The 12,823-nt window shown below is 42.5% G+C and overlaps 1 protein-coding gene across 1 annotated transcript in view; it reads right to left on the reverse strand.

Moving 5' to 3' along the window:
* Positions 1 to 315: 315 nt before the first annotated feature.
* The window catches only part of LOC101165068 (hemicentin-1), a 47,899-nt gene continuing 35,391 nt past the window's right edge, over positions 316 to 12,823 (reverse strand). The window contains exons 50-81 of the mRNA XM_023958631.1: positions 12,370 to 12,451; positions 11,096 to 11,232; positions 10,871 to 11,012; positions 10,432 to 10,573; positions 10,223 to 10,350; positions 9,970 to 10,126; positions 9,774 to 9,895; positions 9,523 to 9,687; positions 9,299 to 9,406; positions 9,079 to 9,213; positions 8,695 to 8,829; positions 8,255 to 8,524; positions 7,993 to 8,183; positions 7,691 to 7,904; positions 7,407 to 7,541; positions 7,136 to 7,326; positions 6,387 to 6,468; positions 5,227 to 5,397; positions 4,901 to 5,053; positions 4,647 to 4,784; positions 4,229 to 4,350; positions 3,915 to 4,155; positions 3,784 to 3,843; positions 3,577 to 3,696; positions 2,994 to 3,128; positions 2,767 to 2,886; positions 2,547 to 2,672; positions 2,257 to 2,385; positions 1,884 to 2,177; positions 1,699 to 1,818; positions 1,478 to 1,604; positions 316 to 1,404 (exon numbers count right to left, since the gene is read on the reverse strand). Coding sequence (XP_023814399.1) covers positions 1,026 to 1,404; positions 1,478 to 1,604; positions 1,699 to 1,818; positions 1,884 to 2,177; positions 2,257 to 2,385; positions 2,547 to 2,672; positions 2,767 to 2,886; positions 2,994 to 3,128; positions 3,577 to 3,696; positions 3,784 to 3,843; positions 3,915 to 4,155; positions 4,229 to 4,350; positions 4,647 to 4,784; positions 4,901 to 5,053; positions 5,227 to 5,397; positions 6,387 to 6,468; positions 7,136 to 7,326; positions 7,407 to 7,541; positions 7,691 to 7,904; positions 7,993 to 8,183; positions 8,255 to 8,524; positions 8,695 to 8,829; positions 9,079 to 9,213; positions 9,299 to 9,406; positions 9,523 to 9,687; positions 9,774 to 9,895; positions 9,970 to 10,126; positions 10,223 to 10,350; positions 10,432 to 10,573; positions 10,871 to 11,012; positions 11,096 to 11,232; positions 12,370 to 12,451 — 4,971 coding nt within the window. The 3' untranslated portion in view covers positions 316 to 1,025. The remainder of the gene's footprint in view (positions 1,405 to 1,477; positions 1,605 to 1,698; positions 1,819 to 1,883; positions 2,178 to 2,256; positions 2,386 to 2,546; positions 2,673 to 2,766; positions 2,887 to 2,993; positions 3,129 to 3,576; positions 3,697 to 3,783; positions 3,844 to 3,914; positions 4,156 to 4,228; positions 4,351 to 4,646; positions 4,785 to 4,900; positions 5,054 to 5,226; positions 5,398 to 6,386; positions 6,469 to 7,135; positions 7,327 to 7,406; positions 7,542 to 7,690; positions 7,905 to 7,992; positions 8,184 to 8,254; positions 8,525 to 8,694; positions 8,830 to 9,078; positions 9,214 to 9,298; positions 9,407 to 9,522; positions 9,688 to 9,773; positions 9,896 to 9,969; positions 10,127 to 10,222; positions 10,351 to 10,431; positions 10,574 to 10,870; positions 11,013 to 11,095; positions 11,233 to 12,369; positions 12,452 to 12,823) is intronic.

Here is a 12,823-nt window from a genome sequence, read left to right on the forward strand (position 1 = left end):
AATATTATAATATATAATATTATATATAATATTTATATAATAATAAAATAATACTTATTATTTCTTTTGTAAATGACCACGTTCGCGCCGGACAGGTCAGGCTTCCACGGCGTACGTTCATTTCTGATAATTCACACGTCGTCGGCCATTAACCCTTACATAATACATACCTAGCAGCCAATCAGAATTGAGTATTTACCCGGGCCGTAGTATAATTTCTGATAATGGCCACTTCATAGGGCATTATACCTTAATTAATTTAAAAAGTAGTTCCTGTCAAAGTAAACTGTAGTAGGAATGCCATTTGCTACATTCTGAGTTTAAAAAAAACAAGATGTTTATTTTAATTTGTATAAAAAAGTGAGTCACACTTTAACATCAAACATTTGTGTCACAACTTTAATTTTTGAAAGGCTTTACAAATGCTGAAAAAAAATAAAACTACAGCTTTGTGGTTCACGCCACACCATAGGGACTGCAAGCTCTTATTTTGTTTTCTTGCACTAATCCCCAACACTCATTTACATTCAGAATAGCACCTTACCTTAGTATAGAGGGTAAAACATGTTTACAATAGATTAAACAGGGTTCTACATTGGCAGGAGAGCCAGAAGCTTCTAAAAAAAAATGTGCCAATGCAACAACAGTAGATCCGTGTTACCTTAAACCTCCTGTGACTGAAGGTGGCTTAACCAGTGATGTGTTCAATGTCTTAAATAAATAATAGGAAAACCTTATGTTAATATTTCAATGTGATGGGAAATAAGCTTCATTTAGTGTTAGGATTAAAAAAAAAATCAATGTTGTACCATTCCTAACATCATAAAAATGGCAGATTGCAAAATGTTTTGAAAAGAAAATCTTGATAGTTTTATTCATGCCTTCCCTCCACTGTTTTTCCTTATTTATCATAACTTTCGAAGTTTTATTAGGAAATTTTTATTTGCTTAGTTTGATTTTTTGAGGTGAAATGTTCTGTTTGTGGCGTAAGGGTCAAAAGTCGCAGAGGATCAGACGACGTAAGCTTAGTAGGGGTACGCTGAGATGGAGATGTAGATAATGAAAATGCTCTGGTATGTAATGCGACCCTGTAGCGAGACAGTGGTGGCCTGCACTTTGAGCCGAACCAATCCCGGCCTGCTGAGGTGTCGCAGGGTGAAGATGATCCCTCTGCCAGCCTCGTCTCTGATGCCGAAAACCCGGCCCATGCCTCCTGCCTCCCATTCCTGTTCAAGTATTGTGAACGACGTACGTTCTTGCAGGACGCCAGACTCCGAGAACGCAGACAGTCGTACCACGTTGTGATTGGCTGGTATGCCAGAGGGGAGCGTGAGCAGCTTATACTGCAGGAGCAGAAGGGAGCCCTCTGTGCTGCAGTCCGCGGAGCAAGACCTGAAACAGGTCCTTAAAAAAAGAGAAAATTTGTCACTTTTAGTATAAACTTTACTGTTTTAAACAGTAGAATGCTCAAATTTACCCAGGGCTGCCCCCTCTTTGGTAGGATGAAGGACAAGGTGTATCCAGACACTGGTACCCTCCTCTAGTGTTGAAGCACATCTGATTGTGTCCACACTGAATGCCTTGTTCAGAACATTCATCAATGTCTGATGTTGAGGGGAAAAAAAAGAACTTAGCAGTAATAGTGGAAGGAGAGATGGAGAGTTGTTTAGTTTGGAGACTGTCAAAGGAAACTCCTACCTTTACAGCTTTTGCCGTTGGGCAGCAGCTGGTACCCTGGGGGACACAAACACTGGAAACTTCCAACAGTGTTCCGACACTCATGCTGACACGGTTTCCTCAGGAGGCACTCATCCACATCTGTCCAGAAAATATTATGAATATTTTGAATCCTTTTTTCTTTTTCTTTTATTATGTAAACATACCGACACATGTGCCGTCTTTGTTGGTGTACCCAACGGGACAGCTCTGTCTGGTAATTCGAGAAACTCCATTAGAACGAGACAGGATTGGCCGGCCTATGGATGACACCAGCTGTGGGCGGAGTCTTGCCCTGACTCTAGTGCCATTAGTAAAAGCTTGTCCTCTTTCCAGCCCGGCACAGGACCGCCCATCCCCTAGCAGCACGGTCCCAGGAGGGCAGAGGCACCTGAAGCTGCCGGGAACATTACGGCACTGGTGGGCGCAAGGGTTAGGAGTTTGCAGGCACTCGTTAATATCTGAAAAGCAAAATAGCATTCAGTTTTATTTTTCATTAATGGGAGATATTTCATAAAAAAGGGAATTAAAAGGTTCTACCAAGACATGGAAGCCCCACACCCTGGGATCTGTAGCCTCTTGGACAAATGCAAGCATAACCTCCAACGGTGTTTTGACAGATCTGAGTGTAGCGACACATGTGACTCCCATCCTGGCACTCATCAATATCTGAAAAACAGAAGATATCCCATATTGTCATGTTCTGTATATCAGTTTTTTTATATCTAATTAATGGAAAATACTTTAATGTAGTGAGTAAATGTAGATTTAACCCCTTGTGTTTCATAGTCTAAAGGTAAATCAGCAAACATAAAGTGACCGCCACTAACCCACACAGACTCCATCCTCTGCTGTGGTCATTCCAGCTGGGCAGCTGTCAAAACATGTGTATCCTCCCTCGGTGTTACGGCACTGCTGGTGAGCCGGGCAAATATTTCTCATGCACTCGTTGATGTCTGTAAAAGCCCAAATTGAACTTTTAATGTATAATTATTTCTCTGTTGATCCTCAGTGTTTAGGAAGCCATGTTTGATCACTGAGCTGTCTGACCAATGCAGCGATGTCCAGCCTGCTGGTACCCCGGATGGCAGACGCAGCGGTAGGAGCCCAGAGTATTGAGGCACTGATGCTGGCACGGGGAGACGGAAGACTCCTGGCACTCATCCACATCTGAAAAATAGATTTAGCAGATTTCCATGTGAAAAAAAAAATCCACACAGAGACAGAAAATGCATTGATCAGTTAGAATGACTGCTAAAGCGGGATCAGAGATTTGCCTTCACAGATGGTTCCAGTGATGCTGGGCTTAAACCCGGCTCCACATTTGGCCTGGCAGCGGTACGTGCCCACTGTGTTTACACACTGCTGGTTGTAGTGGCACATGTGGGAGCCTTGGGAACACTCATCAATGTCTGGAACATTGAAATTAAAACAGAAGCAGGGGGTTTAAACGGGCCTAAGCAGATAATTTAAAGACCCACTCCGATGAAAAATTGTGTTTTTGGTGTTTTTAACATGTTTTTGTGGTATTTTTCTGATGATGGAGGATATTTATGAAGAAAATTAAGCGTATAATAACGTTTTCTGAGTATTTTCTTTATTCAAATCGTAAGTAACCAAAAAACAAAAAAATGCCATTTGTAAAAGGTTGTAAGTCATGCCAACAACTCAGAAGTGAAATTCTAATGAACTATTGCCACTCTGCAGAAAGTATAGAGGATGACAGTTTTTTTTTTCTAAGATGTGCCTTAAACAGCCTAATCATTATTAAGGATCACTGGGAATGCTTTATGAATAGAAAAAAAAATGAACGGAGTGGGACTTTAAGCAGAAAAGGCTTAACTGCTTCTTTCATCCCACCTTGACACATGTTGGTCTCTGTGGAAATGGTGAAACCAGAAGGGCAGGAGCAGGAGAAGCCCCCCATGATGTTGTTGCATGAATGAGAGCAGGGGGACTGCAGCACACACTCATCTTCATCTAACAGGAACACACAATACAGACAAAATGATAAATATCACAATAAACAATTACAGGAAGGAGACTTCGCAAGGGAAAGCAGCTTACCAGCGCAGTAAGAGGTTTCGTCAAGAGTGAAACCTTTGGGGCAAGTGTCCTCATAGCCATCTGCAGACAATCAGGGTTAGCTGCTGCAAAACTTCACAAACTGTGATACGTAGCAATGGCAGTAATGTAACCTGGAATGATGAGGCTGGAAGTGATGTGGAAGTCCAAAGTGAGAGTAAACATGTTGTAGACACTGTTCATGCCGGAGATCTTCAGCAGCTGGAGCAGAGGGCCCTGCCGCTCCTGCTGGCCCTCATAAGTGATGGTGTGATTACAGCGCAGCACCATGGGGCTTCCCCCTCTCTGATGGGTCTGAGAGGACCACGAATACAGCTCCCCCTGGCCCGTCTGCACATACGATTCGTCAAACTCCTGCAGGACAGAATCACATCAGAGAATTAGGACTTTTCTGAGGATGACATATGTTAGACCCCATGAAACTCACCTGGAGGCTCAGGTGAGACGATGATAATGATGGAGGAACAAATCCGTTTATCACAATGTCGATTAGCAGAACCCCCTCAGGATCTAGACCTCTGGCAACGTGGGTCAAACGAAGAACCTCTCCTGTGATTGACCAGACAAGCATAGTTTTTCTTGTGAACCTAGATAGTGCCGCCACCTGCTGGCCATGCTTGTCCTCCTCATATGAGGGAATGTACTAAGCCTTATTCTGTTTTTAAGACGTTTCCATCACAGTCAGAGTTTTGGACCAAAAATAAAGTAGTTCAGACAGCAGTTTAGTCATTTAACAAGTAGTTACATAAATCAAATCTCTCTAAAAGTCACATTAAAACGTTTAAAGGCATGAAATACATTAACTGGAAAATGAAATGACACATGTGATGTTGGGCAAACCTCACCAGTCTCAAACTCCAGCTGAGACTCCTGCCTGAAGTTGCCCTGAGTGAAAGCGTAGCCATTCATGGCGGCGCCGTTCTGCAGCACAGTGGTCCAGTAGACAGGGGTGAACACAGAGACAAGTACCCGCAGCAGGGGCCCTATGATGCAAACACGGTTTGGGTCAAAACTGCAAAGAAAACTGCACTTAAACCTGTGACTAAACTAAAACTGCGTGTTTTGAAGTAATTGACCCACAGGGCGTTTTGTGACTCACCCACAGAAGGGGGGATGTTTTCCAGACGTGCCTGTAAAGTGCTGCTGCCTTCTTCCACATTGTCGGTAATGTTGGCTTCAAGGAAGGACACCCCGAACTCTCTCTCATTCATCATCCCTATCAGGCTGCCTCTTGTTCTGCGTGGAACCTCACCTTTCACCAAAAACCAGCAAAAATACAGAAAAGTGTGACCATCATTTTCAGTTACAGATAAAAACCAAACTTTAATTTAGAAAAAAAAAATACTTGTTTTTTATAATCACTAATAACCTAAAGTGGATTATTTGTCGTGAAAATGATGTAAAAAGAAATTGAGTAAATCTTACCTGGACACAGTCCAGCATAACATTTCTTAGTATCAACACTGGGACCGCTGCATGGTCGTCCACCGTTTGCCGGTTCTGGGTTACTGCATGATCGTACCCGTTCCTGAAGGCCTTCCCCACAGCTGCTGCTACATGGACTCCACTCTCCCCAAAGAGAGTAGCCTCCATTGACTGAAACCCCAAACACTGGTTTGTAAAAACAGCTCAAGGCTTAAAGATCCATTCCAAGGAAAAAAATTTTTTTAATGTTTTTAGCATGTTCTTGTGGCATTTTTCTGATGATGGAGGACATATAAAAACAAAATTAAGCACACAATTGCATTTCTGAGTTTTTCAATTTATTCAAATCTGTGTGACTCGGGAGCAGATGAAAAAAATACAGTTGGAAAAGGGTTTTAGGTGTGACATAGAAGCTACAATTGGCATGTTACAAGCATGTACAACTTGTTTCTTTTTCTTTTTTTTTCATCTGAGCTGGCATCTAGCTCTAAACTGTACAGCTGGATAACTCCAATATTACTTGCCATTTTTGTTGCCCTGGTATTGTTAGTTGGGGTTGAACTGGGGTTGTAAGCCAGCGGTAGAGAGTAAACAGGTGAATCACGGGAAGTAGGGTCGGGCTTCCTCCATGCCAAGAGTCCCACCAACAGCTCAGAAGGGAATTTCTAATGAACTATTGCAGCTCTGCAGAAACTATGTTCTGGAAAACAACTGTTTTTTTCTATTTAGGCTAAAAACTGCAAAATCATAATTAAGACCACTGGTAACGCTTTCCGAATGATCAGAGTTGGACTTTAAAGCTCATTAAAAAGGGGGGAAAAAACTATCCAGAGTTTGATGTTTGTATCAATTCTTAAAGTGAGATAAAAAATAAGTAAATACAAAACTTTTCCTTTCAAGAAATGTATGAAAATGTGTAACCCTTGTGCTATCCTAGGCACTTTAAAATTGGGAGTTGGGTCATCTAGACCCACTAGACAGTGCGCTGAAGCTTTTTTCTTCAATGATTTGTGATCTTCACTGGTGTCCATGGATTACATGAAATCTTTCCACCTTTATCCACCTTTGTCATGGTTGGGAGAACACGTAAATGTAAGGGTGGGGTCATCTAAGATAGCACAAGGGTTAAGTGTGCATTAGGTTATGAAGGCAGAACTCACCTTGAACTTTGAGAGTGATGGTCCTCTCAGCTGTTCCAGCCTCACTCTTAGCCACACACTGATATTCTCCTTCATCAGCAGTCTGCAAATCAAATATACCAAAATTACAACTTCAATCTTCACTCATACCTTTGTCCAAACAATTGCACAAACCCGAACAAAACTCCTGATTTTTTTTACTTTTTTAAAAAGGAGAGTCAACAGAGAAGGAAGGAAAGTTGACAATCTGAATGGGACATCTAATTTATTTCACTGAATTGTCATGATAGATATTACTGAGCCAGAGAGGGCAGATTTTACATTAGAGTGTTCTGTGGGAAGCAAAGTCACCCATCTGTGAGTAAGTCTCAGCTGCAGGCAGTGCAATTATAGCAGCAGAAAGAGACCATAACAAGGTTAGAGGCAAAGGAAAAAGGGGCAGAGTCTGGGAAGATCCAGCGCTCTGTTCCTTTTTTTCCTCTTTTGCTAATACAGTTAACGCGTGTGGCTAAACTGAATCTGATTTGGGCGGAGGCAGGACACTGTAGGACAGTCACTCAATGTTTATGAATGCAAGAGCAATTCAGATGATGCTGACACAGCCATATTTTTTCCCCAGGATGAAACAATGCTTCAGTCATTTAAGTATGAGACACAAGACGTTATAAAGTTTTGCACAGATGGGGTCAATGCAGGACAAAATATACATTACATTTACTGTGATCCCGTGAACTCAAAAGAGGGTTTGGAAAATGCATGGATGGATTTACTGTGATGCTGTAGATGACCAAAGATCCGTTGTGCAGGCTTTGCATTCGAAGCAGCCGTCCTACAGGGTTTCCATTTCGTAACCAGTGGATCACCGGGCTGGGGTCTCCGTGGACTGGACAGTCGAGGTTAGCAGAGCCCCCCTGGATGACAGTCTGAGAGGTGTGGGCCTCGCCTTTCAACACTGGAGGCTCTGAGAATTCAGAGCACAGGCATTGATGCCAACTGATCCGAGAGGGTTAAAAGGGTTTAAGTGGGGAAACAAACCCTCACCTCTGACTCTGACAAACGAGAGCGCTCGGATGGCTCCCACGCTGTTTTCAGCGACACACACAAACGTCCCAGCATGACTCAAAGTCACATTGTCAATGATGACTGAGCTCCTGCCAGCTTCATCTACAACACCTCCTGAAACATTTGCAATCATTGCGGTTACATTTACTCTGCAGGCAGGCTTCAAGATTCTCTTCAGACCAGCAATACCATGCAAAACATCCAAGACAAAGAAGAAATTGTTTCAGTCTGCAGCTATTTAATAAAAAAAGATAGAAAGGTACCTTCATAAGGAATGTTGTTGACAGTCCAGGAGATAACGGGAGGAGGTGTTCCCTGTGCATGACAAGATAAGAGCAGGCTCTGCCCCTTGTTTAAGGTTACATCACCTGGCAGCTCTTTGAAGACAGGCCTCATGTTGATAGACAGGCGAATGTCTTGTCTTGCAGAGCCTGCAGGATTTGTGGCCACACATGTGAACACACCTGCGTCTCCTGGCTGTGGAAAGAAAAGCCCTCATAACTGATTCCTCTGCCCAAAACTATAACTTATATGAGCCTTTTTTATTAGTGACAGTTAGACCAACCTCTGCCCTTTCAATAATCAGCTCTCCTGATCTGAGGAATGTGAACTTGCCAGGAACGTTGGGAACTATTGCACCGTCTTTCTCCCACGATACCCTGGGCTCTGGAGAGCCCTGAGCGGCGCAGGGCAAAAGGGCCTGAAACCCTTGAATGACTGACAGCTCAGTCTGCACCGGAGGAATCATTGGTGGGACTGAAATAAACCGCACAGATGTTACAGTTGCTGCAAAACATGACCAGGAGTTGATGTAAGTCTTCACCCACCTTGAACCTGCAGCCTCATATCATGACTGGCTCTGCCAGCCACATTTCTGGCAGTGCACGTGTAAAAGCCAGCATCGCTGCGCTGGGTGGAGGTGATGGCCAGAGTTCCATTGGAAAATACATGTGTGTGAGTACTGTCGGCAACAGGCCTCCTGTCTTTATGCCATGTAACCTCAGGCTGCGGCTGCCCGTCCGCCACACACTCCAGACTGACTGGCTGACCCAACACAGCTGTGTACTCAACTCTTGGCACACTCAACACTGGTGGAACTGGAAAAAAAAAACACACACACCAGAAGAGGTGTCTTCCATTATAAAACACCAAAAATAGTTCCTTATATGTATTTGGTGTAGCTATCTGCCAAACTAGAATTACTTTTGCACATGAGATAACGTTTTGAGCTCCAAAGATTTACTATGTGAGTAAGACTAAAGTCTACCTTGAAGGACCAGTTTGGTTTTTGCCACAGCTACACCGGCGTCATTCTTCGCCACACACTGGTAGGTTCCGGCGTCACCAAGTGTGACACGAGAAAACTTCAGTGCCCCGCTGGAGAGCACAGCCAGCCTGTGTCCTGCAACAGATACAAAGGGAAGAGCAGAAAAATCAAGACTCCCAGTGATCAATGTGGAGGTTGAACCTATAGACTGGGAAGTGCTGTCTTTGCAATTACAGGACATTTTGTTAAAGACCCATCCCCATAAAAATTGTGTTTTTAACATGTTCTTGTAGTATTTTTCTCATGATGGAGGTCATTTATAAAAAAGTTAATTTAAAAGAGGCTTAAAGTATTATTAAAAAAAAACATTTTTCAGCTTCAAACCTGCTGCTATGGGAACTCCTTCTCTTTGCCAGGTGACTGATGGTCTTGGGAGTCCTTGAACGTCACACGGAAGAACAGTTCCATGATGCAACACGGCCTGCACTTCCTCTGGCATCTGCCTGATCTCCGGTGGCTCTAAGAGTGAAAGAAGAGCTCTTTGTTGATTAGATTGACATGTTTTCCTCACTTGGCTGATTTGCAGCACGCTCAGTAGAGTTACCTTGTATTGTTAGGGAGATGTGTTTGTGAGCCACTCCAGCTGGGTTTCGGGCAGAACATGTGTATCTGCCAGCATGACTTGGCAAAGCCGAAGTTATTTCCAACACTCCTGCATAAAAATAAGGACAGAAAATAAATCTTGGTGAGGGGAAAAAATGTACTAAAGCTTCCTTTTTGTTGCACCTAAACATATGGTCGAAAGGTCCAAATATATAGAGATCTTACCAGTGGGAAGAACACGGTAACTTCCACCTCTGACACCCAGTTTGGCTCCACTCTTTGTCCAGGTGACAGTGGGCTCAGGCTCACCTTGTGCGTGACATGGCAACACTACAGAAGACCTTTTTACAGCTTTGACAGCTGTAACATCATCCTCAATGGATGGTGGGACTACAGAGAAAACAAATACCAATTCATAAAAGACACCACTGAAAATCCAATCTATATAAAAAAAATAAAAAAACTCCAATTGTTACCCTGCAAGATGACTTCAATGACCCTACGCTCCTCTCCAACATCATTGACTGCAGTGCATTCAAAATAACCTTCATCCTCACTCGATGGAGACAACAGAACCAGTGATCCAGAAGCCAACAACCTGGAGAAAAAAGCCGGACGGACTAAAAATGCCTCTTCCCTGCACATAAAGAGTGTTAATGGCTTTTTTATCACCTGTATTCTCCAGGATGATGACTAATGTCAAGAGGAGTGCCGTTCCTCTTCCAGCTAACTTTTGGTGAGGGTATCCCTGTTGTTTCACAGCTTAGCAGAGCTCTGACTCCAGCGGTTACTGTTACATTAAATGGACCCGGGCTGATGGAAGGAGCCACTAATTAAACAAAACAGATTATATCAGGTACAGCAATGAACACAGCCTCTGCTCTGGATTTAAAATCAAATTACTGTTTAGTTTTTATGAACTTACCAAATACTCGAAGGTCCATTGCTTGGTGGTCTGAGCCAGCCTGGTTGGAGGCTGTGCAATAGTATCGACCTGCATCACTTAACTGGACTTGGTGAATATGCAGGGAACCCTCCGACATTGCAGTGTATCTGAACAAAATGAACATATAAACATCAATGCTTAAAGTTTACCAACACACTGAGCCAATAATAGTTTTTATGCCATCATACTTGTTATGTTTAGGCAGAGGGAAGCCGTCTTTCCTCCACATGACTGAAGGTGAAGAGTCACCTTCAACCTCACAGGATAAAACAGCATCCTGGTTCACCCGTACGGTCACCACAGAACTGCTCTCCTTTATTACAGGCGGCACTGGGAATGCAGAGACGCACACATCAGTTTTATGTCACAAGATACTCTAAATGGAAGTCTTTGAATTTCAAAAAGCAACTTACAGCCTTCCTATAATTCTGAGTACATCATTAAAATAGCTTACAGCACAGAAAGCTTTTTTTTCATTCAGGTCTAATATGTATCTACAGTGATTTCTCCTCAAAGAAATCATGGGAAAAAATCATGAAAGCACAAATCTTATTACAAACTAAACCCGTAATAACACTTAAAGAAAAGAATGACCTGGAAAAAGTAACTTATCCAAGTAAGACTTACAAACAATGTCTATTGTAAAAAAGAGACTGCTGCTTCCAGCCATGTTGGTAACAACACAGCTGTACTGTCCGCCGTCTTCAGGCCTCATCTCTTGTATCTCCAGATACTGACCACCTGCCAGCCGCTGGACACGACCACCCAACTGATGTAGGCAAAGACAAGGAAAGAGGGAGTGAGTAAATGGTGAAAAAAGATAAATATTTAATCCCATTTTTCAGTGTGTACCTGCAGTTTGACTTCATCTTTGTACCACTGTATATCTGGAGGGGGGTCACTATCAGCCAGGCACTCCATGGTCAGGTGCCCATTCAGTGGAACTGATAACGTCCTTACATCGCCAGAACCAAGAAGCGTTGGTGGGACTGAAGCACAAAAAGAAATTGAGGTCTTTTCACCTGGTGAATTAATTCAGGCATCCAGGATTGAGATTTGACCCCCAAACAAATCAAAAAGAAAACAGTAAACAGATACTCTCTGCAAACAGATATAAAGCTTATGAGCTTTTTATTAAAGTGGTGGTTTGCTTAAACCTTGTGTTATCCTATGACTCCACCCTTACATTGACGTGGTCTCCCTACCATGACAAAGGTGGATAAAGGTGAAGAGGATTTCATGTAATCCATGGACACCAGTGAAGATCACAAATCATTGAAGAAAAAGGTTGTGGGGTCTAGATGACCCAACTCCCAATGTTAAAGTGCCTAGGATAGCATAAGGGTTAAGGGAACAAAAGTTCACTCTACTCTCCAATAACTTCATTCATTTTTAGTTTCCATAAATCTCCATTTCCTTTTAAAAATAGACATGAAAACACTTCTCCTGCATTCTTCAAGCCTTTACCACATTTACCTTGCTCAGCATCTCACAGTACCCTGCCTTTTGTCCTCTTAGTGTTGCACTTTTCCTTAGCAAACCTTTTCCTCTCAACCTACTACTGAACTTCTTCATTCCATCTCCAAGTGTCCCGATCGGCCTTCTTTCTTTCCAGATGACACATGGCAGATGACTCAGTCTCTGTGATCACTTTAGCTGTGGCTGCCCAATCATGTGGGACAGTCTCCTTATCTAAAACGTCTCCTAATGCTCTTCCCTTGGCCTCTTCATCTTCTTCACCATCAAAGTCATCCTACACACCACCACCCTATGCAAGAGGCGGCAGTTGCCATTGCCATGACGGATCCAGTTTGTGATTCAGATAACAAACCTTGACTTTGGTTTTGCCTTCCTGACACAGCCCTCTGCATTTACTCAGATTTAAGTCTGGCACACAAAAGCTCAAAGATTGTGCCTCTTTGTGGTATCATTTTTCTCAGAAATTAGGAGAAGATGGAAAAGCTAAGTCATTAATCCAATTAAAACTAAAATGATTAATTTTAACGCGTATCAACACGTATATATCAAGTTGCAGAAACCGAAAAGCACAATTTTCAGTCTCATCAAGTTTAAAGAAGCTGAAGAAGACACAAAATGCAGTTTTAAATAAGAACACATGGTTTCACCTTGGACTCTGACCCAGGTGTTTTTTCCATCCTCTCCAGCCAGGCTGCTGGCTAAGCAGGTGTACAGTCCAGCATCCTCAACCTTAAAAAAGAGCACATTCATCTTCTTGAGTGCTTCCTGCGTAACACAACAGTTTGCCTGGATGGACGATGATGAATGTGATGTGAATTTTAACTGCGACCATATTCATATTGATGTTGCAAACATTTTAATAATTTCTTTGTCATTTTAATAGTAATTTTAATAAAAAACATAGAAAAAATCCAAAAGCATGAATGGTTGGTTTTAGCTGCATTATTTTAGAATGCAATTTAGTTTCTGAATATCTTTCTTTCCTTTTAGATTTTTCTTTCAGGGGACACCCCAGCGAATCAGTTTCCTATAGGTCTGATTTGCAATTTGGTTTGGCAAATATTTTACATTGGATGTCCTTCCTGACACAACCCTCTGCGT

The sequence above is a fragment of the Oryzias latipes genome, chromosome 9 (genome assembly GCF_002234675.1).
Source record: "Oryzias latipes chromosome 9, ASM223467v1".
Lineage (NCBI taxonomy): Eukaryota > Metazoa > Chordata > Actinopteri > Beloniformes > Adrianichthyidae > Oryzias > Oryzias latipes.